At 33.9% G+C, this 27,189-nt stretch overlaps 3 protein-coding genes across 4 annotated transcripts; all 3 read left to right on the top strand.

The window, feature by feature from the left end:
• Nucleotides 1-1,175: 1,175 nt before the first annotated feature.
• LOC120341779 (uncharacterized) lies at nt 1,176-4,743 on the top strand. Its single transcript, XM_078110524.1, has 8 exons — nt 1,176-1,200; nt 1,391-1,563; nt 1,898-2,021; nt 2,149-2,260; nt 2,678-2,817; nt 3,140-3,264; nt 3,968-4,081; nt 4,576-4,743. The coding sequence occupies exons 1-8, from the start codon at nt 1,176-1,178 to the stop codon at nt 4,741-4,743; spliced, it is 981 nt and encodes a 326-aa protein (XP_077966650.1).
• Nucleotides 4,744-9,692: 4,949 nt separating this feature from the next.
• LOC120341781 (uncharacterized) lies at nt 9,693-14,064 on the top strand. Its single transcript, XM_039410342.2, has 9 exons — nt 9,693-9,819; nt 10,095-10,264; nt 10,651-10,771; nt 11,074-11,188; nt 11,889-12,034; nt 12,354-12,478; nt 12,810-12,965; nt 13,425-13,580; nt 14,050-14,064. Exons 1-9 carry the CDS (start codon nt 9,792-9,794, stop codon nt 14,062-14,064), a joined length of 1,032 nt encoding a protein of 343 aa, XP_039266276.2. The 5' UTR covers nt 9,693-9,791.
• A 2,573-nt stretch (nt 14,065-16,637) lies between these two features.
• On the top strand, nt 16,638-26,198 carry LOC120343222 (protein moonraker-like). 2 transcript variants are annotated; one of them, XM_039412356.2, is made up of 14 exons: nt 16,638-17,284; nt 17,978-18,060; nt 18,478-18,585; nt 18,949-19,097; nt 19,480-19,601; nt 19,966-20,142; nt 20,879-21,088; nt 21,436-21,554; nt 22,687-22,811; nt 23,016-23,145; nt 23,353-23,483; nt 24,094-24,172; nt 24,267-24,424; nt 24,779-26,198. In XM_039412356.2, the coding sequence occupies exons 1-14, from the start codon at nt 16,744-16,746 to the stop codon at nt 24,969-24,971; spliced, it is 2,325 nt and encodes a 774-aa protein (XP_039268290.2). In that variant the 5' UTR covers nt 16,638-16,743; the 3' UTR covers nt 24,972-26,198. The 2 variants fall into 2 exon arrangements, with proteins under 2 accessions (XP_039268290.2, XP_039268291.2); XM_039412357.2 differs by having other exon boundaries at nt 16,639-17,284; nt 21,436-21,542.
• The last annotated feature ends 991 nt before the right edge of the window (nt 26,199-27,189 follow it).

Below are 27,189 nucleotides of genomic sequence, written 5' to 3'. Positions count from 1 at the left end.
CTCGTTTTGAATAACAAGTATTAACAAGATAAAAAGGCTGCCCGACTTTGTTGTGAAAACACTGTATTTCACAAGAAAACTCTCTAACAGCACTGCAAATAATGTATTTACCTGTGGCATTTATACCATATTCGATATTGTACGTCCACTACATCACAACAACCTCTACGGAAAGTCGGAATACAATTTCATCAGAATGAGAAAATAGAAAAAAATATATTACGATTTATCGCTATAACTTTAACGTTTCCGGCAATTTTTTATTTATATAGAAAGGCATAAAATCAGAATGAAAGTCAAAACTTGATATATGCGCGTGTAACTTTTTAATAAGAAAACTGTGGCAAAAAAATAGCGATTTCGAAGTAGCAGTTTCAAACAATTATATTTCAGAACAATATGCTTGCGGTAATTCAAATTTATTCGGTTTTGGTACGTAGAACTCAGAAGCGGTGAAATCCATTTACAGACTATATTTTACCATAATTGCAGCCTAAATCTTAGCAAACTTATCGCTGGTATGACTGTTTACAGTCATAAGATTAATGTCCTGAAATAAATTTTGTTTAATTTACAAATTTCTATCGAAGTACGTTTCCTGGGAATTAGCAAAACAAATTTGTTCTCTGACCAATGGCGGAATCCAGTTATCTAATCCAATATATGCACAATGATAACAGTATATACATATATATACGAATAAATGTATTATCTGTGCAATTAATCTCAATAAAAAATGAATATGCGTGACAGTGAAAAATATTCATGCTTCCACACATTTATTTGTTGGTCATCATATACTTTAGAGCAACCCACAGCAAAATTGTTATTTCTCAATTTTTAATCATAAATGTGTCAGTTCAAGCTGTTTGCCTTTTTTCTATAGAATCAATCATAAATATCCACTTGTTGACCTTTCTTTCATAACCGAATTTTATTTAAAATGAAATGATTATTGAAGGAGTGATACGCCTATAAGCTAACTTATAAACATAAAGAACTAACAGAATGTCGGTCCGAGGTTAAGCACTTTGTTTAAAACTTCAAAACTCCACATTTCTTTTTCCTGTGGAACACACATTCCTGCTACAAGCTCAATATAGATCAGTTAGCTAGATACCTTTGTAGAAATCATACATTTTTACTGGGGTAAAAGATATACTTCACAGTTCACAATGACGAAATTGATCATTACTTCAAGTAAGAATAATTTTACGCTTATACAAAGAAAATTTAATATTTACAATTCAATATTTTATTTTTATTACTGACTTTTCTCGGACTCAATTTAGAGTTATACAAAATCGGAAATTAAAAATTATATGACTACAAAATTAGTTTTTAAAAATTTATGGATAGTTTTAACCAAGAAAATTCATTTTTATTGCAGTGATGTGTGTCCTATTTTTGTTTTCTCTGGTTGAAGGACATGGACGTCTGATTGAACCGGTATCACGTTCTACAATATGGAGATTCCAAGATGAGTTAGGTCTTACTAAATCACAAAGGGAATTAGTTGAAGAAAATTATCAGGATAATGAATTGTTTTGTGGTGGATTTGCTGTAAGTGTGATTTTGTATCAAATTATTCATTACAAGCAAAGTCGTATAACAACACTGAAAGCAGTCATTGTGTGCCAAATATGTTTTTGGTTAGTAAACTATATAAAAGCACGGTAAGTTGGTAATTATGATTTGTTTAACTTATATGCCTTGAGAAATTATAGATAAAATTAAATATAATGGTTATTTGAATCATAACGTATGCACTACAGTAAATTCAATGGGTTGTAAAAATGTTTTTCGTCCTAAAACGACCAGAATAATTTGAATAGACATTCTATATAATAATATATATATTATATTATATATATTCTATATATAACTATATATTCAGCATCAACAATCACTTCACATGACATGCGGGATATGTGGTGATCCATATGATGCAGCAATTAAAGAAAATGAAGCTGGAGGAAAATATGCGAAAGGAATCATAACACAACATTACCAAAATTCAGGCATTCATGCTCTTGTTACTATTCTAGAAACATTTAGTTAACTCAACAGTAATATTTGATAGTTGATATAAATTCTGAACGTTATTTCAGCCAAATATTTCTAGCCAATGCCAACTCATTTCGACAGGTGAATGGGTTACAGCACAAGTCCAAATAACTGCTCATCACAAAGGATATTTCGAATTTCGTCTGTGTCCATGGGACAAACCATCCGTTTCAGTCGCGACTTGTAAGAACTGGTGAGAATAATTTCAAATGTGTAGTATTGATTTTAATATACAATTCCATTTGTTAATAGTTCATTGAACTACTTCATTGAATTAAAAAAGAAGTTGAGGTATGTATTGTGTTAATAAAAAATAACAATGAGCAATCGAGTACCAGACAAGAAAATTTTGAATTACATTTTCCGTAAAGGGTTTTACTACAAAACGTAATTATTTTTGTGTTACGTATGACACGCTTGTTATAATATAGTATCACATACCTATCAAATATTTTACGATTAAAACCTTTTGCTCCTATCCTAACGGCGCCCATGGCACAGGCCACGGTTGTCATACCTTAGATACGCTACTGCATCTAAACACCATGATCGGATTTTATGAACTTTCTACCCCGATTTTATAGTAACATAACTTCAAAGATATTTTAAGGTACCTGCTTCATACTGCAAGTCCAGAAGATACCAGATGGATTCTCCCAGAAAACGGAAATCAAATTTACAGTGTCCCTATAAAACTTCCTGATGGCGTGGAATGTAATCAATGTGTGTTGCAGTGGAGATATCACACTGGTAAATAACTGTAGTTACAGTTTGAAACAGTATAAAATGCGCACGATGAAAGCAGTAGAACAAACCTTTTTATTCTCTGGAGATAAAATGATGTTTTTATCGGCAACTATTATGCTCCAACTCAGTTTAAAATAATGTTTATTAAAAAGTAATATTTACTTAAAAAGCTTATATTTACGAACGTATTCGTATAAATATTTTTGACTAAAATGGTTAGAATATGGAGGAAACATATTCATTTTGTGAGTAATATGTTTTGAGATAGAATCCATTTTAAAGTATTAGCCTAATTAAGTGATAAGAATGTTGAATAATAAAACAGGAAATTCTTGGGGATGTGATAACAATGGCGCCTGCTGCGTTGGTTGCGGAGATCAGGAAGAATTTTATGGATGTGCCGATATCTCTATTGGAGCTAGTTCAATTGAAGTCTCTTCGACTGCTAAAGTGAGATAACCAGGCTTGTCCATGGGAATAGGATTTCCATGGGAAACGTCTAATGGGATGGGACAGCACTCTTTTTATTTCCCATGGGACACGTGGGGCACGAAAACCGTATGATTTTGGGGGAAATTATGGTAAAACATTTTGTTATGGACCTCGTGCCCATATATTGTGCATAGTTCTCTTGTTAGTTATAAAGAGCAGAATATATTCGGCATTAACAATATACTTCGTGAAAGGACTGATGGGCACATGTATAATAGTTATGAATACGAAGTTAACCAAGTCCGTAAATTTTGTTGTTTTGCATGTCTATTCGTACATGTAGTCTTATTTGGTAGTTGCTAAACCTAAATTTGATATTTTTTATTGAATTTCCAATGGGAATCCCATGGGATGGGATGGGAATGGGACAGAAAAATATGTCCCATGGACAAGCTTGGAGATTACTCTTATAGTTGACAATGTACCAAATTTACAACAGTTATGAGTGCTCACCAGAGCCATTTTTGCCATTCAAGTGGACAATTTTATAAACATAATTGAATGGATACCCGGAGATGCTCCCATGTTGTTTCGAGTTTGCCTAGGCATGTAGCAGCATATGACGCCGTTATATCAAAATTTATACTATCGGTACTTGAGAATTAATTTCATTCAATTTGGACTATTGTTCGTAGAATCTTTACTTTTTTCCTTATTCAAGACTGTTACAACGAGATCGCCTTTGCTGTCTTCTATCATGAGTACTACAACAACGCCAACTACTACAACAACTAAGACTACAACAACAGTTAGTTCAAGTGAGGCTATATGTGGGGTGAGCGCCGATTTTCAAGATTGTAAAATGTTACCATTGAATGACAATACGTCCCTTCCTGAGAAGACTTCTATTTGTGCAGCTACGCGCAAATGTCCAGAATAAATTTGGTATCAGGCTTCATTAAATTTTTACCTTATCGTTTTAAAAAAATCCTAGCCTATCAAGTAGTTGAAAGTTTGATATAACAACTAATTTTAGTTTAGTTCCAACAAATTTAAGTTGAAACTATGAGCTGCTATCAGACATTTTCTTGTAAATACAGATACAGTTATTCAACTCCTGAATGCAGTTCGTTTGTTCAGATATTCGATATTTGCAAAACTATATCCTTGCTTTTCTCCAGTTGTGCATGTACTTATCATGCAGTGAAACATTTATTACCAAACTTTTGCAATTCCTAAACCCTTATGTTGACAACCTATGACTCTCTGTGAAATATTTAGTACGGTTTATCAGAAACAGCAAAACAAGAACTTTCTTTGCGTTGACAGACTAACGAAACTGGACGAAAAATGAAAGACTGCACTTCGTTCTATACTTGCTCGGGAGGAGTAGCCTATGAATATAAATGTTCTTTAGGGACTGTCTGGAACCAAGAGAGGCAAGCATGCGATCACCCGTACAACGTACCTCCTGATTGTGGGGTTAGTACCATATAGCTTAGCATATTAAGATTTTCCATCGAATGAGCGTATGAAAATAAGCTAGAGTAAATGCTATAAATACATTTGTAATTTTGATGAATTGAATATCCACCAAATATTTCAAATAGTTATTATTTACTCGGGTACAAAACATTTTGTTGCATGATACTAACTGCACGATAAATCTCTTTTTGCAGACAAAGGGTGTGTAAACTGGTCACTGGAATGAATGTCTGTTCGATAAATTGTACAGGATAGACATCATGACGCTATGACATAATATTACGTATTTTCCATTAATTATTCAATGCAATTTTCTTGATAATTCATATCAATGTTCTCCTTTTACACTATCTTTAGTTTTACATGACGTACACGTCAAACCTTGTAAATAAAATTCTAAACTTCATAAGAATGTCAAGTTGTCGTTTTATATGAAACGACTAGATTGAATTTTTTAGAAAACTCAATGAGGAAAGAAAACTATAATAAAACATGGAACATAAAATTGAATGTGCGTGTTATCAGATATTCTTCATTTGTATTACAGTTTACACGATGACGTTTACAAGTTCGATCAAAACACATTCACAGACTATAGATATAATATTATTTCAGTTTTAATTCATATTTTTTCTCGGACTTAAGAGCAAAAGACTCGGATTAGTAGCCTTCTAGGCCAGCTGCTTTGAGCTAATAAAACAGCGGACAAGGTATAAGTAAGAATTACTCATTTATCCAACACAGAGCGAGTCACGCCAAACTTTGTGATATGCTGGGCATTCGTCTATTGTCGGATGAACGGCCCCATGGCTACGAAATTTCTGGAAAAATACTTATGCAACAATATCAGGTCAGAGTGTTTGTGCTGTTACCGTCGTGATTGTAAATAGATATTATTTCTTCGCCATGGTGACAAATGTCTAGTTTGTAGGCCAGTTGCCATACACGGTACACCGGAGACTTTATATTTTATAGTCTACCGGGCCAACGGTTTCAGGCGAATCTTTGTGATATATATTTGCAATGACTAGTATCAAAAATATGTGACAAGTCAGGGTGTTTATCTTATTACTGATATAATAGTAAGCAGTATAACTGTTGCTATCCCGCCGAACCCAGAGCGAGATGCACCAAACTTTGCTTGTAGTTTGCTAGCCGAATTAGCTTGGTGAGTGTGAATGCCGGGCAGGGCTGGATTGACTAAAAGCAAAAAAGCACGTGCAAAGGGCACCAAGGAAACGGGACACCACAGAAATTTCCATAGTCGATTTTCCAATGGCGATCCAGTGTTTAATGAAAAAATCCGTGATGGTTTGGCGTTTCACCGCAACTTCAATACTGTTAAAAAGCGTCAGTCGTTAAATGTTTCAAGTAGCATTTCGCCGTTACTTCAACCCTATTAAAAAGCGTCAGTCGTTGAACGTTTAAATAGAATTTCACTGTGACCCCAATACTATTAGAGAGCGTCCGTCGTTACACATTTAAATGGCATTTCATCGCTACTACTGAAAGTATGAGTTTGGGTTAAAACTCCATTTAGTCTTGCTCTATTAGGCTGACGAATTTGTAGGCGTATAATAATGCAAAGGTGTTGTAGCCAGAGCTGAATTGACCATAAAGGGACCTTAGGGCACTAAGGAAGGGAGGGCACCACAGAAATGTTCATGACCAAGTTTTCAATAATACCCCAGTGTTTTAATGAAATGATCGGTCAGATGATTTAGACCTCTATATTGGCCCGGTTGAAATGAATTTTGCTTGTTTTTCTTGCTCGTGTCACTTAAACCTCATAAATGTTTGTAGTTATGACAACTATTTGAAAAAAAATAAGGTAAATTAAATATAAATCGGCCTTCAATCAGTAAGGAATACTGAAACCTGCCTCTTCGATTTCAGATAACACGGAATCGTAGCTACATTCTTATTATTAATATTTTTTTATATATGGGGTACTGAAGTCTTAAGTGCTCTTGACCTCTAAAGGCTATGATCTGACCCTGATGCTCGACCGTGCTAAAAGACATTCTTGCGATACCAGAAAAAATTGGTACTTTCAAATAATTGCCCAACTAAGTGGCTTCCCTACTTCATCACTACTAAGATAGTGAGCACTGACAATTCCAGACGCCTTTAGACAGACGAATACCGAACTTCAGTCTGTTGACTTTTGGTAAAAAATATAAGCTACAATGAACGAAAAAGGACATTATTCGATAATAGATAAAGTCGTCTGCCTTCTTTTTCAAGAATGACATTCAGTGGTTTCACATTTTTCAGATATAATTGTTCTGTCTAATGGCAAGATTCGAAAATACGAACCAGTTAGACTTATCATTAATGTAAAAAAATTATGTGATGCTTTTAAATCTAATGGCAATATTTAAGTTTTAAATAAAATTGGAATCGTGGCTGAGTAGTGTAGCAAAATCTGATTATGAATATTTAAAATCCAAGTGCACCTAGGTAGTGCACTTCTTGGATTACGACGGGATTTTATACATCGCGCGCAGTTCATAACATTCAAAACTACAATGGTCTTTTACCTAAAATTTTTAATCGACCAGCGGTCGTGTGAACCACCCTCAGTGGGAGGAGAGCTGCAATCCTCTCGCACATAACTATCCCCGCATGGGATTGGAACCTGTGAAACCACCAGGGTGATCAGAGATGCGGTGGCGAGCGTATTCCTAGATGGCGAATTCAATTGAATTCTGGTTATTATTTGCATGAGCAGTGGCGTTAAACTTTAGTTATCTATTCAACTTTTCACACTTACTAATAGATTACCTGCTAACTAGGGAAACAATACCGGTACCTTATGGCAATTGATGATTAATTCCTTACACAAGGCAATAACAGTAGTTTGTCATACCAGTAAACAAAGTCACGTGACCGGTGCAAGTCCTCTATATAATTATAAACTGTATATTTATTACAGTATATATAATAGAGTAATATATATTTTTTGTGAATTAGTTCTCGCGGCCTTTATTAGAACATACTTCATAACAATATTCCAAGCTCAAAATATCCACTATGTAAAATTTTAAATACTATCTTAAACGGGACACCACAGAAATTTCCATAGTCGATTTTCCAATGGCGATCCAGTGTTTAATGAAAAAATTCGTGATGGTTTGGCGTTTCACCGCAACTTCAATACTGTTAAAAAGCGTCAGTCGTTAAATGTTTCAAGTAGCATTTCGCCGTTACTTCAACCCTATTAAAAAGCGTCAGTCGTTGAACGTTTAAATAGAATTTCACTGTGACCCCAATACTATTAGAGAGCGTCCGTCGTTACACATTTAAATGGCATTTCATCGCTACTACTGAAAGTATGAGTTTGGGTTAAAACTCCATTTAGTCTTGCTCTATTACTATTAGGCTGACGAATTTGTAGGCGTATAATAATGCAAAGGTGTTGTAGCCAGAGCTGAATTGACCATAAAGGGACCTTAGGGCACTAAGGAAGGGAGGGCACCACAGAAATGTTCATGACCAAGTTTTCAATAATACCCCAGTGTTTTAATGAAATGATCGGTCAGATGATTTAGACCTCAATATTGGCCCGGTTGAAATGAATTTTGCTTGTTTTTCTTGCTCGTGTCACTTAAACCTCATAAATGTTTGTAGTTATGACAACTATTTGAAAAAAAATAAGGTAAATTAAATATAAATCGGCCTTCAATCAGTAAGGAATACTGAAACCTGCCTCTTCGATTTCAGATAACACGGAATCGTAGCTACATTCTTATTATTAATATTTTTTTTATATATGGGGTACTGAAGTCTTAAGTGCTCTTGACCTCTAAAGGCTATCATCTGGCCCTGATGCTCGACCGTGCTAAAAGACATTCCTGCGATACCAGAAAAAATTGGTACTTTCAAATAATTGCCCAACTAAGTGGCTTCCCTACTTCATCACTACTAAGATAGTCAGCACTGACAATTCCAGACGCCTTTAGACAGACGAATACCGAACTTCAGTCTGTTGACTTTTGGTAAAAAATATAAGCTACAATGAACGAAAAAGGACATTATTCAATAATAGATAAAGTCGTCTGCCTTCTTTTTCAAGAATGACATTCAGTGGTTTCACATTTTTCAGATATAATTGTTCTGTCTAATGGCAAGATTCGAAAATACGAATCAGTTAGACTTATCATTGATGTAAAAAAATTATGTGATGCTTTTAAATCTAATGGCAATATTTAAGTTTTAAATAAAATTGAAATCGTGGCTGAGTAGTGTAGCAAAATCTGATTATGAATATTTAAAATCCAAGTGCACTTAGGTAGTGCACTTCTTGGATTACGACGGGATTTTATACATCGCGCGCAGTTCATAACATTCAAAACTACAATGGTCTTTTACCTAAAATTTTTAATCGACCAGCGGTCGTGTGAACCACCCTCAGTGGGAGGAGAGCTGCAATCCTCTCGCACATAACTATCCCCGCATGGGATTGGAACCTGTGAAACTACCAGGGTGATCAGAGATGCGGTGGCGAGCGTATTCCTAGATGGCGAATTCAATTGAATTCTGGTTATTATTTGCATGAGCAGTGGCGTTAAACTTTAGTTATCTATTCAACTTTTCACACTTACTAATAGATTACCTGCTAACTAGGGAAACAATACCGGTACCTTATGGCAATTGATGATTAATTCCTTACACAAGGCAATAACAGTAGTTTGTCATACCAGTAAACAAAGTCACGTGACCGGTGCAAGTCCTCTATATAATTATAAACTGTATATTTATTACAGTATATATAATAGAGTAATATATATTTTTTGTGAATTAGTTCTCGCGGCCTTTATTAGAACATACTTCATAACAATATTCCAAGCTCAAAATATCCACTATGTAAAATTTTAAATACTATCTTAAACTGAAATTAAGTTATCAAACTTGGCGTCATTCCTAGATATAAGTTTAAATAGTTTAATATAGAACACAAACAATGCGTTGGAACTATTTAAGACTGTTATCGCACATCAACAGTATATATTCGGGAAGCACGTCAACGTCGAACATCTTCCAGAGCTCACAAAAGTATGGGGCGTTTAAGCGTTTTGTTGACATGTAAGTATTACTTATTTGTTAATGTCGAGCAAGATATTTTTTTGAGTTTTCAACAGGATTAAATACGTACTTTTGATGGTTTGTGCGAAGGTTAATCAACAATATGTTACACAATCCATTACCGATGGTTCCTTCATATTAAACGTAGCATGATCATTTATTTCGCAAATGGAACAAGCAAAGAAAAAAGTTCATTTTTTCTTCAATTCATATTCGACACTTCCCAGTTTAGCTGAATTTAATAATCTAACCATGGACGCAAAAATGTTTTATAGCTTGGTGTATGCTTGTACTGGTGGCGCATGTACATGGCCATGGTCGACTTCGAGTTCCACACAGCAGGTCTACAATGTGGAGATATCCTGACGATCCGGCTATCAAACCATACTTGGACATCGTAGAAGAAAACTTCAACGATAATGAGCTATTTTGTGGCGGCTTCATGGTAAGAAGGGATTTTACTCTAAGCTCTTGTTTCTGTTTTTTATTATCTGAGGTTTTATTTAAACATTTAAAGACAGTGAATTGAACAAACTGGAATTGCTCAGATTTTTAAGTCCTATGCAATTTATCATACCTCAGATAAAAGATGGACGTTGTTAATCACTGTTATTTACACAAATATTAGAACCAACATGATACGCGTTACACTGGGATGACGCATATGGAATTGATTTGTAAGTTCTGGAATTGTATGAGCCACCCACATTCAAGTGATTATTTTTTTTCGAATCCAGGGTCTGGAAAATCCGGAACATCATTTTATATTTGAAAACTCCTTTTCAAAAAATGCGTAACTTTAACAAATCAACTTGTAATGTTCCTTTCCAGTACCAACAAAACTTAGGTGGAAAATGTGGTGTTTGTGGAGATCCGTGGGATGCTGATGTAAAAGAAAATGAAGCCGGGGGAAAATATGCCAAAGGGATAATAGTTGAACAATACACTCCGGGTAAATCATAATAGATGTTTAAATAATTCACTGCAGTTGGACTGAGAAAGTTATTCGCATCATTACTTGCGCACCAAACACATATATAATGACGGAATTGAATGCCTCTATCAGTCTTTGTAAATTATATTTATTAAGAACACAGCAAACAAAGCACAGTAAACTTTGATACCCATATAACATTACGCGTTAATTAATTACTAAATTGATGCGTCTGACAATCTTATTACTGAAACATCAAAGAACGCAAAAAAGAAAATGACGATAATAGATTTAAATCAACAGAAACGTGTTCTTTTTAGGTAGCTGGTTCACAGTGACCGTGGAACTGACTGCACATCACAAGGGATATTTTGAATTTAGGCTTTGTCCATGGAACAATGTAGCTGTACCTATTACACATGAATGCTTAGATCAGTGAGTTCAATATCAAAATATTCATATGAACTTAGACTATATTCAAGTGAATTTGCAATATTTTGGAATGACTGTTTAACAAATTTTATTCTTAGAGAGCAAGGTTTATCTAAAGGCAAACAGATCACTTTACCTTTGGTCTATATTGGGATGAACTAGCGCCTAACGCAAAACCTCAGACCTTACATCTGTGTGGTTCCCAAACATGGGTAAGGAGATGCCTATAAATAGATTGTGATATTATACAATGTACACACTGGGTCGCAGCACGAAGTAATCTTGAAAAATATTGACATTCAATACATTACATCATTTTCCATTTAGTCATGGTATTCCAACAAGACGCCTAATCATTTCCTGCAATAACCCTACGAAACGAGCCTAAATATTAATTTTAAATGTTATAAACTGTCTGATGTATTAGTCCCATATTCGAAACAAAGATTCGTTTATATGCATAATTATTTGAATCCTCAACGGGAAAGCTCTATATTTAAATATTAATTTTGCTAGAATTAGATTGTTTGGTTGTGGTGGTATTGGGATTAGAGCATTGGCCAAATATTTTTGTTTATCAGATTATCAACGGAAAGTTTGCAAAAGAAAAGTCTGGCGTTGACATAATATTCTCGAGAACGATTTCAGTAGACCAGCATTACCGTTGCCTAATTCAAAAATCGATATTTCAATATTCTAACAGGTATGTCTTGGCAAATAATAAAGGTAGTACTCAATGGATGGTTCCAACTTCTACAGGTGGCAGTTCGCAATACTTTGATGTTACGCTGAAGTTACCGGAGGAAATCGAATGCGACCAGTGCGTTCTACAGTGGAAGTACAAAGCAGGTTATTTCAATCAATTATAATTTTTAAAAATTACCACCAAGAATGGGTTATAAAAGATGGGTTCATAATAACAAAATCATAAAAAAAAAAATTTTCCAGTCGTGAAACCCGGTAGCGCGATAATCACCTACACAGCACGACCATTGTAAAACTACTTTTTACAACAAATTTATGAAGAAAAAAAGATATATATATATATATGATACGTCGAATAAGTTGACAGAATGTTTACAAAATATATATATAAATTCATTCTTGTAAACATTTTCATTCGCTGACGTTTTAAACATTAACACATTATATCTCTTCCAATGTACAGGGAACACCTGGAATTGCGATAGTGACGGCGAATGTTGTTCAGGATGTGGACCACAAGAAGAATTTTATGGCTGTGCTGACATAGCTATTGGAACAGGGGCCACTTTTCCTCCTCCTGGATTCACGGTATAATAGATTAGATTATAGGCTTGTCCACGATTTGAGGATTGGGATTTATTTCTGGAATAATTTAGACACGATTGTCGAGAATCCAAACATCTGCTGACTTTTTGTGGATATAAGAATACAATAACATTGAGAAACGTTGTGAAAACCAAAATTAGTTTAGGATGCGTGAAAAAAGTAGATGGTTCACATCATATAAGAAAAATGGACATTACACTAGTCATTTACGCCGTTAAAATAGATTCTTAGCGATTTTGGTAAGATCTGATTGTTACGCTTCCCAAAAAGTTAATAAAACACTTACAAACTTTTTTTCTAAATGTGAATGCAGAATTCTACTCAAACTGCTAAGACTACAACAACAAAGAATCCAAGCACTACTACTCAGTCAATACTAACAACAACAACAACAACAACAACAGCCGCACTGACCACTGCGAGTCCAATAGTCGCAACTGATGACGGTTCTACATCAGGAGCTTGTCCTGTAAGATAGAGTTTTAAAAAAGTCGCTAAACACCATGATGCAAAACTTGATAACATTTATTTCTAGACTGTGAACCACTGTTTTTTATTCAGAGTTCCGATTCACTATAATATGTTTCCGCCATTACAGTCCGGGGTTTCCGCAAGTATCCATCCAAATCCATTTAAATAATATATATAATCAATTATCTGTTAGGTTTGGTACTATTATTGAACTTGCGACATCTTACAGACCATACTGATTTGTCATACATAGGTTTGTCAGGCCTCAGGTTGAAAATCACTGCCATAGATTAATACCCAATTGCTTTTATTAAATTTATTTTTATCAATCTTTGCTTGCTATGGGTCATGATCGTTTCTGAAATTGCGCAAGTTTATTCAATCCTAACTTTCAGCTCGGGAGAATTTTGTAACCTGCCCTAGATCATCGATTATAAATATATTTTTGCTTACAAAGGGAGGAGAACCTGGGAAACAGTACTTGTATACTTGCGAGTCATTCTACATTTGTGACGGATCAAATCAAGTGATATACAACTGTCCTCCCGGTACTGTTTTCAATGAAGAATCAAGTTTATGCGACTATTCTTTCAATTCACCGCCTCCATGTGGAGTAAGTTCTTAATATTTTTTTTTTCTGAAATGTAGATACGGATATTTCACCACGCTTCAATATAGCTATAGCACACTAGTTTGGCAAACCATATTGTATCGTTTCGAATTTTTCGTCGAGGTGGATGTGCCAAATTTATGACGTACTTCGAGTAGCCTAACTGACTCACACTTACTCCTAATAGACTTGTTCAGAAAATGTGTAGAGATTCATCAATGAACCTCTTCAAACTCTGAACAAGTGAAGGAGAGCATGGTGGCTTGAAATCGAGACATTCAAACGTATCCAAATATCGACGTCATTGTAATTTGAACCAACCTGTAAACAACAGGATTACGAAAGTATACAAGATTACATTCCTGTTGAGACATCTCGACTCAAACTTTGATTTCAGCAATATGAAGGTTTTGTTCTACAATAGTCGTAGTTAAACACATGGGCTATATTATGATTTTATTTTTATTTTCAGACAAAAACCACATGAAGAAGATATTCTACAAAATATACATAATATAAATCTGGTCAATTTATAATTTATTTGTTTTTGAAAGAAATTTTAATTCAATCAATAAATATCAGATTAATCAGAAGACTTAACGAACTTCTTCATCCAGGGCATTCAGTGTTAAATCAAAGAATAAGAAAATATATTAATACCATGGTACATAACGTAATGAAATATTGTTTCAAAATGCCAAGTTAAGAACAACTGATAGTATATCCATCAGCAGCCATTCAGTGTCCTTATGACCAGATTTAAGTTGACGTCTGCTGTTTGAATTCAGACGACAGACGGTGGAGTTGGTTATGATGTATGGAACTGACAGGTGGAGTGTTTAGAGCAGATATATCGTTAAATGTTAGGTAGGTACAGTTGTTGTTTGTTGCTTCGGTGTTATCGATTACTTCGTGAAGCGAAGTCACTGATGGATGTGGTCGAATTTGATTATCTGATATTTCCAATCTGTTTTTATACACGGAACAGGCAACTGTTGTTGTTTCGTTATCTGTACCAACGCTGCCCCCTCCAATAGCTGATATCGTCGAAGTCAAATGCTTTCTAACACTTTTGGAAAAATTGATGATACCTGGGGTAGGAAATTCACGTTGCTCGGTTGAATATGGCCGTTGTCGAAATACCGGAGTGAAATAGCTTCCTTCACCAAACATGCTCGAATTGGAATGTGATCCTGCAGCGCTATTATTTGGATTCAAGCTGTTTGAGGGTGTAAATAAAGAACCGTCTCCGACATTCAATGCATCTTGCGTCGTATTCATTTGAGCATACACACCAGAAGCCATAGATATATTGCTCGAAAGCGGAATATCAAGCTTGACGCCAAGCTTAGCATTGTCGCAATAATCAGGGCAGCTTTGCATCGTCGACGCGCTACAAGTTGAACCACCAATTCGTATGTCCGGTATATTTCTTTGTATTTCAATCCCATTGTGGTATTTATCTGTCTTAGCTGCTTCATTTAATCGCCTTTTGCCGATCGTCACTCGGCCCCCATTTTGTGTATATCTATGTAAAAACTTCCGATTGCGTCTATTTTTGCGATACCGAACACTAACGGCTAAAATGATTAGACAGCATAATACAGTTGAAACAAACGTCACTCCCAAGCTCCATGCGGGCACCATGAAACCTTCATCAGATTCGGTCGATTCTTCATATACCACAGTATGCTTATTAGATGACGACGCAGTGAAATTTAGCATATACATTCGCCTGCGCAAAACAACGTCTATGATCACTACCTTGCGATCTAAAGTCGATAAATGGGCATTTTGTGAACGCATTTGAGCTACACTCATTCCGACTAATTACTAGCAATTAACAAGAATTGATTAATCACGTTCACTTAAAATTATCCCCTCCTGTATAGGCTAGATGGTCTGCTGCGTTTGGGCATGAAACCTGCAACGTGTAACGTTCAGTTCACCAGTAAGAAACAACGATAAACAAAATTTTTTAAAGGTTTTTCTATCAGTTGAAATAAATTTATTCACATAAAATATATTCCACCAAAAGCGTGAGCAACTTTTTTTTAATTTTTAATGTAGGGATAAAGGTAAATTGTCTCCCAAACTGCCTATATTTTGGTCCAGTCATACATATATTTACCAACATATTGAACAATCAATAAAGTCAATTGCAGTCACGTAAACGTAATCATAAAAGTTATACACAACGTTCACAATTCAAAATTGTGACCCTGAATAATAAACAAAAAGTAGTAAGAGATGTACTTATGTAACAGATGACAATAATTAGGCTACATGTGCCTACACCCCTTAGTGCTGTTTTGTCTATGTTTTAACCAATTAAAATATTAATTTCAATCTTAGGTTTTATTGAGAAATAAATCTCATACATATATATCTGTGACTTTGAATATATTGAACTCATTCATTATACATGCTTTCCGACATTGAGTTATGAGCAATTTTGTTCAAAATGTCGGCTGCTTCTAAAGTGAATATTTATGAGTTTCAAATGTATCATATAATTCAATACATTTAACTATTAGTTCCGTGAGATTCTATGATCTTATCAGATATAAATCTATAGTACTTAAATTTTAAAACATCGATGGAAAGTTGCCTAGGAGTATTACTGCATTTACGTACTGGTACTTTGAACGCTCGTTTTTCTGAAATGCAGACGGTCGTTTTAAGCTATACCAATTTCCAGCTTATAACTCTCATAATACAGAATGAACTTTCTGAAACAAATATCCGTATTACAATACACAATACAATAATAATAAATATAGTTTTTGGTATGAGCCCGGAGAAGCGATACGACCATGTAAATATCATACCTATTTAATGTAAGGGCAAAGCTTATAAGGCGGTTGTTATATCGTTATGATAAAAATTTAAATAAATTTCAGTTCAGAACTACTTATCTAGCCTCTTTCAGCTAATAAAGTACATTTACCCAATAAATGGCTGATGACAACAGATTTAATATAGATGTCAAAGGTTTAAAATACCTCAGGGCGAAATCACTACAGCAACATTCGATGACCCGGAACAAAGCAGTCAATACAAACGCTTGAAATAAAATTTGTGCCGATAAATTATCTTTTCTGTTGAATTTGTGTAGAAGGTTTCTTTACAAGCATTTCACTGTTTATTTTTGGATAAGTTCACAATGTTGCATGCGAATCAACTACAGTTTAATTTAGACGTGCCCGTGGATCCAGAAAATCTGCAGACTGATTTTGCTAGCCCAAGCGCAATCATTTTTGAAAGAATCCTTCCTGCGGGACACAGGCCATCCAAAAGAGTCCATCAAAAAAGATCTGGTAGTCCAATAAGACTTTCAGTTCTGTCCAATGATAGACTTTCAAAAGCACTTCAACTTGCCAAACAAGACTTAAAATCTGCCAGGCGAAGAAAAGCTGTTCAAGCTTTTGCTAAAGAAAATGAACTGTATATATCAACAGACTCTGAGAAAGATGCTAACGTTAATTCAAAACCAAAAAAAGGAGTCAATTTACCGTTATCGTCCAATCACACTCAAACACACAAAAAGAAGACTGTTCCAAAAGGAAGAAAACAGTCACCAAATCGTCAGTTGAATGGAATTTCAGTATCAAAACCTTCCAAATATGAACAAGAAATGCTTGATATTAAGAGATTGCGACTAGATCTGAGGCAACATATTTTTTCAATGGACAAAAATATGCAAGGTTATGTGATGTAATATCATTTTGTCATTCATTTATTTGATTTCCCTAATTTGTGAGCATTTGGTACACTTGGTACCGTACTATGTTTCTGTGTTTTCAACCTCATTATTGTTTTTTTTCGATTTTGGGTTTTACGGTATTAGGATAGGATTTACAAATTTATCCCAGGGGAGAGAAAAGGCTATAATATGGTCTAATCATATGGCGAACCACGGCCTCTCATTCGGTTAGTTAGATGGAATTACCCAGTGATTTGTTTTCGGAAGCATGGACCTGAATCCGGTTGCTTTTGAGTTTCATGATTTATTCCAGCAATCCCATATTATTCTAGTAATTTAATTTTGCGGCCTTACTTAATACAACCTAATACTTAATGCAACCAAATACTCCAATAACTTTTTTCTATTTGTGTGCATTTGATGGAGATATCAAAAGAAACTATGTCAAATTATCTTATTCCGAGATTTTCAAATAAATGGTTCTTATTGCTGGTATATCAACTTATTATCAAGCCACACAAATTTCAATAAGACTTCAAAGATCAGAAAATGAAAAATAGGCTATTGACAGTAATAACTACGGTAGTTATATGGTTTCAGATATATGTTAAAGCTAAATATTAATAGCCTATACAAAGTTTTATGAGAGATATGATGTTGACAGTTCTGAAAAATGAAAACAAATATTTTGCAGATCGTGATGTTTTGTTTCAACAAAAACTTCTTTCTTTGGATCAAGAAGAAGAACAGAGATTGATAGTTCGCCATCTTGAACAGGTTACAAATTAAAAAACATATACTAATGGCCGATGTTCATGGATCATGACAATGTATATGTCACAAATGTCATAATTTGTACTAGATAGAAACTTCTGATTTTTAACAATACAGTTAAGATGAATTTTGGATTGTTAATTCAAAAGAACCCAGTTTGTAGAATTCATGTACGGTAATGTAATTAGAATTAATTAATGTAAACCAAATTTCGACATAGTTAACTAAAAGATTAAAATTATAAATACCTAACATTCTTTCTAAAGAAGCATTGAAATTTTTTTGCCTAGTCAGAGGTAATTTTCAACCATGGTTGCTGCCCCTACAGTTTGTGATACATTTGCAACCAATGCTGAATAAACAAAGAAAAGTGATATTTTTCTGATCAAATTGACATTTATTTTTATTCAATTCCCGAAGATGAGAAAATCTTCAAGAACAGTTTATGCACTTCAGCAACAAGTTCAGATTGTCAAGGGAGATCTTAGCCGAAGCAATAAAGCAGATAGAACACCTAATGTAAAAAAGGTATGTATCATAAATTGTTCCTGATCTTGACTAAATATCTCTAAATGAAAACAAACTACACCATTGAAACCAATTCAATGCATTCAAAAAACATTATCATCTGTGATGTGTCATTTTTTTGAAATCTCTCCCTATGTGCATCAAAACATAACATAAATAAAGTGTGATAAGACACACTCCAATTAAGTCAGAATATATAAAATTAAAGAACATGTGTACTGTACAGGTATTTAATTCAATACTGAGTGTCTGATATGATTTCATGCTTATGAAACTATTTTCGTCAAATCATCCTGTCAAAAATATGGAGGTTTTCTGCTCCTGAAATTAGAATGCTGACATGTTTTGATAATTTTTTATCAGGAAAGAATATATAGCCGACTTGCTGCTGTTCACAGAGGCACAGTTAGATTGATGCAAGTTTACTGCACACAAATTCCTGAACATTTAATGTTTGATGATAATTTTGTAGCTATCAATGCTTTGTATCAAGAAGTGTCGAGACTCATCAAGTAAGAATTATGTTAGGCTAGGCTGTTAAGTTAACTCATGTTTCTTAAATGGAAATAAGACAGCTTAGAATGATATGATACCTATAGAAAGCACTTGCTTTTAAAATCACAATACAGTCAATCAATAATATTCTATTCTATATTCTATTCTAAGTATTTTGATTTAGATTAGCATATGTTATTGAATATGTCTCTTGATCCAGCAATGAATCACAAAAATGATTTAGTATGCACTGCTCAACAAACCTTAATAAGCTTATATCAATTCTGTTCTAAAGGACATTTATTATCCAAAGCTTTTGAGATACTGGAATCAATATTTTATATAAAGTGCTAATAATTAGTGAAATTGTATTCTCTCAGTTTCATGTTTGATTTTTAGAGAATTGTCGTTGTGTTCTTTGCAACTTGATCTAGCAAACATTGAAGAAGTTGAAAAAATTTCAGATTTGCTCAAGGATATGGAACCAAAATATATTCCCAAACCAGCTAGCCCTAAACTAGGTAGGCCTATGTTTATTTGTTTGTCACTTTTAAGTAGGTACGGTATGTTTATTTGTTTGTCACTTTCAATTAATATCAAAACATTGGCACAGACGGTCTGTTATATTGCACTGGTGTCTTATTCAGAGCCAAATATGTGTTACAAAATATCAAGGTTTTATTAAATTCGTGTACATAGTATAGTGTGAAATTATTTTAATGTTCATGTTTCAATTCAATATTATTTCTATACAATCCAGCCATTAAACAGTGGGTTAATTAACGTACTATATGGTCTTATTACAATACTATTCTATCGATAACGGTGACTAAGTTTATATTTTTCTGAATTCAAACAATTATCTAAGACCTACCGTACCTACAGATCATCGTTTGAAATCATCTGCCAAACAAACCAAAACACCTCAAAGATCATTTAAATCAAAAGAAGTTATAATGGTGAAGAAAAGTTATGTCCAGCCTAAACAGTCACGAAACACACACATGCGGAGTCCACATAAACAAAGAACTCCTTCCAAAGTCATTCAACAGCCTAACAGAGGTAGGTTATAACAATGATGCAAATTGATTCTGCTCCTGAACAAAGTGTCATACATATTTGAATAATATCATGCTTTACAAAAATTAAGTTTCTGTATGTTTCAAATAGTTAAATTGTGCAGTGAATTAGAAATTAATGAGATGTATCCAGTTTAATACAGTGATGAACCTAAATCTGTTGTCTCTCTTGAGTGGGATATATCAATTAAGGAAAGGAAAGATATCCAAATTCAAATAGCTAATTTATTTTAATTACTAGTTTAAATTGTATAGAAAAAAGATACAATAAATGAGCTGTGAATTCGGGCAAAATTTACAACAAACTCCCTGACTCTATTTCAAGAAACTTTTTGACTTCAGCTCTAAACTCCTGATAATCAAATTTTGATAACAAGAACTTCCAACGAATGCAAGCTTTTATTAATTGTCTTTTAAGCATTCTTAGTTTACTTCATGCTTTTTGTGTTTCTGTCTAATTTTCAGACTTCTTCATGGACAATTCAAAATTTTGATTTTGACTCCCTGACTCGGGGAATTCGAAAAATGCTAATTCAAACTCAGACCTCGCAGCTCTGACATTGATCATGAACTGATATATTTTATATCACTGGCATTCTCTGCTTTTATTTCGTAATTTTAATAAACAACACTTGACTCTCCCAAACTCTCCTGGATTCCATATACTCTACATACATGAGTAACTATATAAAACGGTAAATACACAACACTTATTTCAGCTATGGATTCTACTCGTCCACAAATGACTGACATATTTGATCGTCCTGAATGGATTCCTCCTCCAAATTCTCCCTATAAAGAAGTGGGTCCTCCTCCTTTGACACCCCTACTTGAAAGTCCTGCTCCCTCAAAAGGATTCAGGTCACATCCAATAAAACAAGTCAAATTCCACAGTACACCTCGAGGGTCATCCATCGAACATGACATTGGTATATAATTTTTATCTGCATTTTTATATATCTTTCACCAAATTTTAGTGATTTCATAAATTTATTCCAAACATGTTCTGAAAATATAATTCAGGCACCTTGTACTATGGATATTCAGTTATAAATTTATATTTCTTTGCTCAATGGAAATGCCTGGGAATTCTATTGTGTTGATTGAAGTAATGTGCTTTGAAAAATGAAAAATACATTATTCGCAATATAATCATCTAGTTTTACTAATTGAGACTACATTACAATTAAAACAGTGTGTGACATTGTTTCAGTGATGATAACTTCATCTAACTATTACTATTTTTTCACAATTTTGACCAATAATTTTTTGGCAGATACACACTCAGTAGAATCACCTAGAGATTTGAGAACATTGAAAAATAAACTCGCTTCTGAATTGGAGATGGAATTGAGAAACAGAATTAACCCATTGCTACAAAAGGTATCGGTCATAGTAAGCTTCCTACACTTTCTTCTACATTACTTCTTGTGTCTTTATCTCTATCTGATATGACAATTTGGTGAAATATGCATGGAGCCTATGATCTATACCAGGGGTGTGCAAACTGCGGCCCGCGGGCCAAATGCGGCCCGCAAGAAGAAGCTGTGCGGCCCGCGGAGAAATAACAATTTCGAATGGTGTACCCGCAAAACGAGTATTTATTCTTTCTCGTCGCAAAGCCCATACCAGTCATATTAGCAAAACAAGCTAGCAAAATTCTGTTGCAAAATACACGATTTATATTACAAAAACGTGTTTCTCACTGCATTCGTTTGAAGTCGGTGTGACAAAAAATTTAAATAGCAGTTTCTTCAGAAGTTTATGCGTTTTAAATCTACTATTCCTGCAAGAACCCCCTAATAATGCCGTAAGATCAAGAGCAAATATAGGCAATTTTTGTGCTTGCAACTACCAGAAAGCCTAAATTAAATAAAGGTGCGGCCCGCACCCAGTTACTTGTATTTGGCCCGCCAATAAAAAAGATTGCACACCCCTGATCTATACCAGTGGTTCTTAAACTTTTTAAGCCGCACCCCCTTTTTAGAATTTTTCAAGTCTCGTGCCACACCTCAAAAATAACTAGCTAACATTTAGCTATGATCAACAGATAGAAAAGCAAAAGTAAATTTTATTCAAAAAATACGTTAAAAATAAGTGGATGGAACTTAAACAATGAAATAAATGTAAATGTTGATATCCAAAATAAGGCGGGCAAGATGAAATTTAATAAATATTTTTATTTTTAATTTGCTTCACGCTCCCTCAAAAAATTGTTTACGCCCCCCTTGTTGGGCGTGCCCCACTGTTTGGGAACCCCTGATCTATATAGTGTCCATGCTCGATATAAAAGCTGAATACTTATCAGACATTTTACCCATGAAACCAATGTTAATTAGTTTGAGGTTGACACTAGTAACTTATTTCATCCTCACTTATTTGAAAATATGCGTTTCACTATCTCACTGAGGATTGAGATGTAGGATGTAGCATGAACTAGATTCTGCAAAAGTGTTTTAGACATTGTATTGTAGTGATTTCATGGGTAAAATTTTGACTCTTTTTCAAAGCTTGTGTTAAATTCTAGGTCGAAAAATTGGCAAAATCAGCAAATAAAGATACATCCAAAGTACAATGTAAAACTGCAGAAGAAGACAATTTAGAAAGTCAAGTTCGTGATATTATTGATGAAACACGAAAGGAAATGAAAAAGTAATTTTGCATTGTTGAAAATTAGTTTTTAAGGTTTCGTAGCTTTTGAATTGACAATTGTAAATTATACTGACCCCATTGTTTCCATGCTAATTTATTCTTATTTATTTTTTATTTTCAGTATTCTTAATTTTAGTAAACTGCTTCATTCAGCGTTTAATTTAAAATTATTTGTTAATATTTTGAAATCTTTTGACTCTGTAGTTTTTATCGACAACAAGAGGTAGAGAAGGAAGCAGTTGATTTATATCAGGGTCCTTCCATTGAATCATTGTTGATGAGACTTGACGCGATAGGGAAAGAGGAGGAGGCAATCAGAAGAAGATGGCAGGAAGTATGTTTTATTTGGTTTATTTCTTACTTCAGCATTTAATTTTAGTTAGTTACTGATATCAAGAGAACTCATCTATGCCTTGATATGCGATCGATAGACAAAATTTTACTGATTTAGTTGGTATTAATTCTTGGCTCATTTTCTCTTGAATGTTTTGGAATATTTAATCATTAGTGAATGCTTCTCAGCAATTTATTGCATTTTTAGATCAACTACCTTGATATGAAACCAGAAGATCACACACCATCAACATATGTTAAGGATTCAGCACCTACCAGCCCACAGCCAATCAACTTCACAAAAACATTAACTTCAACTGCTAGTGATCCCCCAAAGAGGTGTGTAGAAATTTTTTGGGGGAATTGTCTAAGATATATTAGAAGTATAGTTGGCAACTTTGTTGTAGGATTCAACATTCAAGAGTGTAAATGCATAAAAATATACTTGCCAATATATATTGAATTCACCCTGGAAGTCATATTTTCACAATTATATATTTACATAGTCACAGTTCTATTGTTATTTGTTTTTCTAAAAACTTTTCTTATTGCTGTTTGGTTTTCTAATGAACATGCCCTCTCAATTGTATCCCTATATATATTGCAGTGGTGCAGATATTTGCTGAAACAATCGAATGCTTCAATCATAATATATTAAGGTGTTTGCTATATTAACAGTTTAGTCTAATTCTTACAAAGATTTTTTTCAAGCTTATGCCAGACATATCAGTCAACAAAAGGTTAGGGTCGAATAATTACAATGACTAACTGGAGTGTCATCACATATTTCTAGATCTGCTCAAGCATGAGTTTGAGAGAAGACCATATAAAAATTAAATGATGAAAATTATGATGCACAAGAATATTTATTAATCCAATACAATCGAACTGTTCTTATTAGAAATTTATTTTCCTCTTCAAACAATGAAAAATATGCTCTTGCTTTCAGAATTGTCAATTTTCTACCTCAAGAAGACTCTGCTGAAATTCGACATGAACCAACAGTAAGGCATCTTCAGCGTGAACTGGTATGTTTAAAATATCACTTCGACCCCTAAAAGAAATTGTTCAACTTTCAATATATATTAAAATTATAGTATAATTTTTTATTTTTTTCAACAGGCGACAAATAAAAGTCGTCCATTCACTGGCAGAACCTTGATCCTTCCGGATTCGACCATAAATGCTGTGAACAGATGCAAACAACAGTATGAACGACATTTGAAATTCACATTTCACGAACCCAGAGGAAATTTTGATCCATGGAAACTTGTAGAAGAGTATGTTTACATTATTAATTAATTTAAAAGTGGTAAGCCACCCATGATCATAGATATTGAAAAAATTTGTATCTAAAAAAAAATTTTAAAATAATGTATTGACTATGGTGTCTTGAAACCTATATTATTTTAATGCTTTCTAATGTATTTTTATAAAATTATTTCTATGTCACTAATTGAAGATTGTATCTACAAAAAATTGCCTGAATATCATGCAGGTCTTAGAGAACTCGGGATAAGTCTGAGCAAATTTGTTTTTTTTTCAAATTTTGATTCATCTATATTTTTGGAAAGAAAATCCAGAAGGAAGCTTTTACTTTTACTGATGACGTTTCCTAAATTTGCTTTATACAGGTTATCTGACAAAGTTTTGGACGAGGTGATAACCTCTGTCACGCATGAGGTAAATGGAATGTGTGAAGTATATGCAAATGATATGTTTCAGAGAGAATTTGCCAATGCTTCGCAATCCAATGAATCTTCTCTACTCATGTCAGACAACTCATCATCTCTATTAACTTCTGAATCAACATTGCATAAACCTTGATTTCTCAATGTTCATATATATTGCATCATAAATGCCAAGCTGATTTGAAAGTCTATGTCAAGTACAGATAGATGATGGAGCATACCTGTCTCCGTTGCACCTAAGGTTCAAAGCTCTACCCAGGGGTTCTCAACCTTTTTTCTGTCAAGTACCCCCCGAGTCACGATACAATCAACGCGAACCCCCGGTAATCAGACACCGAACAAAGTTGTGATATACTGATATATTAACTATTTGTTGCAATACCAATTTATTGACCATATGTAACTAAATTGAATCCTCTTGTTGATATTATTGCCCTTGTCGTCTGCATAACTAATGAATTCTTAAAATCTCTCCCAAGTTACAATAAGCATAATCACCCGTCCAATGCTCGCAGTTCGCTGTCTTTAGAGATTTCACAATTTGTACACAAAGCCTTGAATTTCACATTAATGCGTCATAATCACAACAATGCAAGATCAGGGAAAATCTATGTTTCAATTGGCGTCTAGTTTCAATGGGCACGCATTTTCCCATGGTAGTAATTAAGGATATTAAAAAACAGCAACATACAAAAACTTCGCGAACCCCAGGTTGAGAACCCCTGCTCTACACTGTATAAGGATTGAGTACTCTAGATTGGCTTGATCTGGGATGTTTGATGGACCAACTGAATGTTTATTGCTATAAGTTAATTTGATTAACAGTTGTAAATGTTATTGACATTCAAACACCCTCTCTATTATTATGAATGTAATAGGTAATGCTACTCCTGCTGAATACCAGTGTTAAATTTGTCATATTTAAATAGTAGTGTTGATTTTAACAATAATTTGGACTACTTTTCTTTTGAAATCCCATTGTTTTGGGTAAATGAGATTTTTTCCTTCTTAAAATTCCCTCTTTCCTGAATTAGATAAAAAATAACTGTTATGGTATTATATCTATAATATGGCTTCAAATAATGAAACCAAAATTCATAACGGTTGCCTGTTTATTTCAAGCATAACCTCATTCTTTTTATTACGCCTTGTGTCCATCCAGGAGGTTACTCTCAAGTTTTAATATACATTCAAGTAGGGTGATCTGCAATACATTCAACTTTTGTAGACTTGTACTCGTTTTAACATTAGAACGGTTTATACTTGAAACAAGTACATTGCAATATCATGTAATATACGATGGTAGAAATTATTCAAATATCGATTCTATTTTTATAAATAAAGATATATTCTTGTAAAGGTGTGACTTATGTATCGTAATGTAAGTTTATATTTAGTTTGGCATTTTTTTTCTAAATTGCGATAGCATGTTGGTTCCTCATTGTTGTCTGTTCATTTTTGGGGACATTCATTTCCAGCCGGGTTAAATCAGCAGCGGTGACTTTGTGTAGAAAGAAAAACTCGTGAGACTAAGAAATACAACATTCTGAAATAATTATTTCTATCCGCTTGCGTTATCTCGCCCCATTTTTTGAATCACATCCTACGATAATGTACAAAAATCGCAGAAATATGTCCAACCCATGCTTTGTGGGTAAAAAGATGGGAGCTTTTAGTGCCTTTTTAAAATTTGATATAGGAGACGATATTTCACCAGAAATTTTGCTGATTGAATGGGAATATTTTTATTCCGTACTTGTACCGAATCGAGATCCTTGTCTCTATATATTTGAGAATTTCTCATGTTATTATACAGAAATCTATTAGCACCACACTCATTAACATTGTGTGCGTTTGCATTTTCAATTCATTTCTGACAAGACTCAAATAAAATGACTATGAACAATTTAGTATAGATGATATACTGAAATTATTATAGTAGCCTACAATCATTAGCACTTTTTGTGGTGTGGCATCAACGTCTCAACTGCGTTTAAATTTCCACCTATATGTATAAGGAGAAGAATTAAGGAACAGAGCTAATATAATAATTAATATGGTTAACGTATTGGCTCGAATGGGAATATAGGTTTCTATATCGGCAATGTGTGTTAGATTGTGAATACTAATTGTTTCAAAACATGTATGAATGTGTTATTGTGACTATTAACACTAATTACGTAAATCGACGTTAATTGTATTACCTCTGCCTCTAATGAATGCTAATTGAAAAATCTAATTCAATGCGCATTGAACTTGTGCACTATACCGACGTTTCAATTTATTGTTTGCTAATTAGACAAATTGATTTGAAAATCAAAATTACTTTACGTCAAAAAAAATAATCAGTAATT

The sequence above is a fragment of the Styela clava genome, chromosome 3 (genome assembly GCF_964204865.1).
Source record: "Styela clava chromosome 3, kaStyClav1.hap1.2, whole genome shotgun sequence".
Classification (NCBI taxonomy): domain Eukaryota; kingdom Metazoa; phylum Chordata; class Ascidiacea; order Stolidobranchia; family Styelidae; genus Styela; species Styela clava.
The sequence above is the reverse complement of the archived record's forward strand: the minus strand, read 5'-3'. Positions and strand labels throughout refer to the sequence as shown.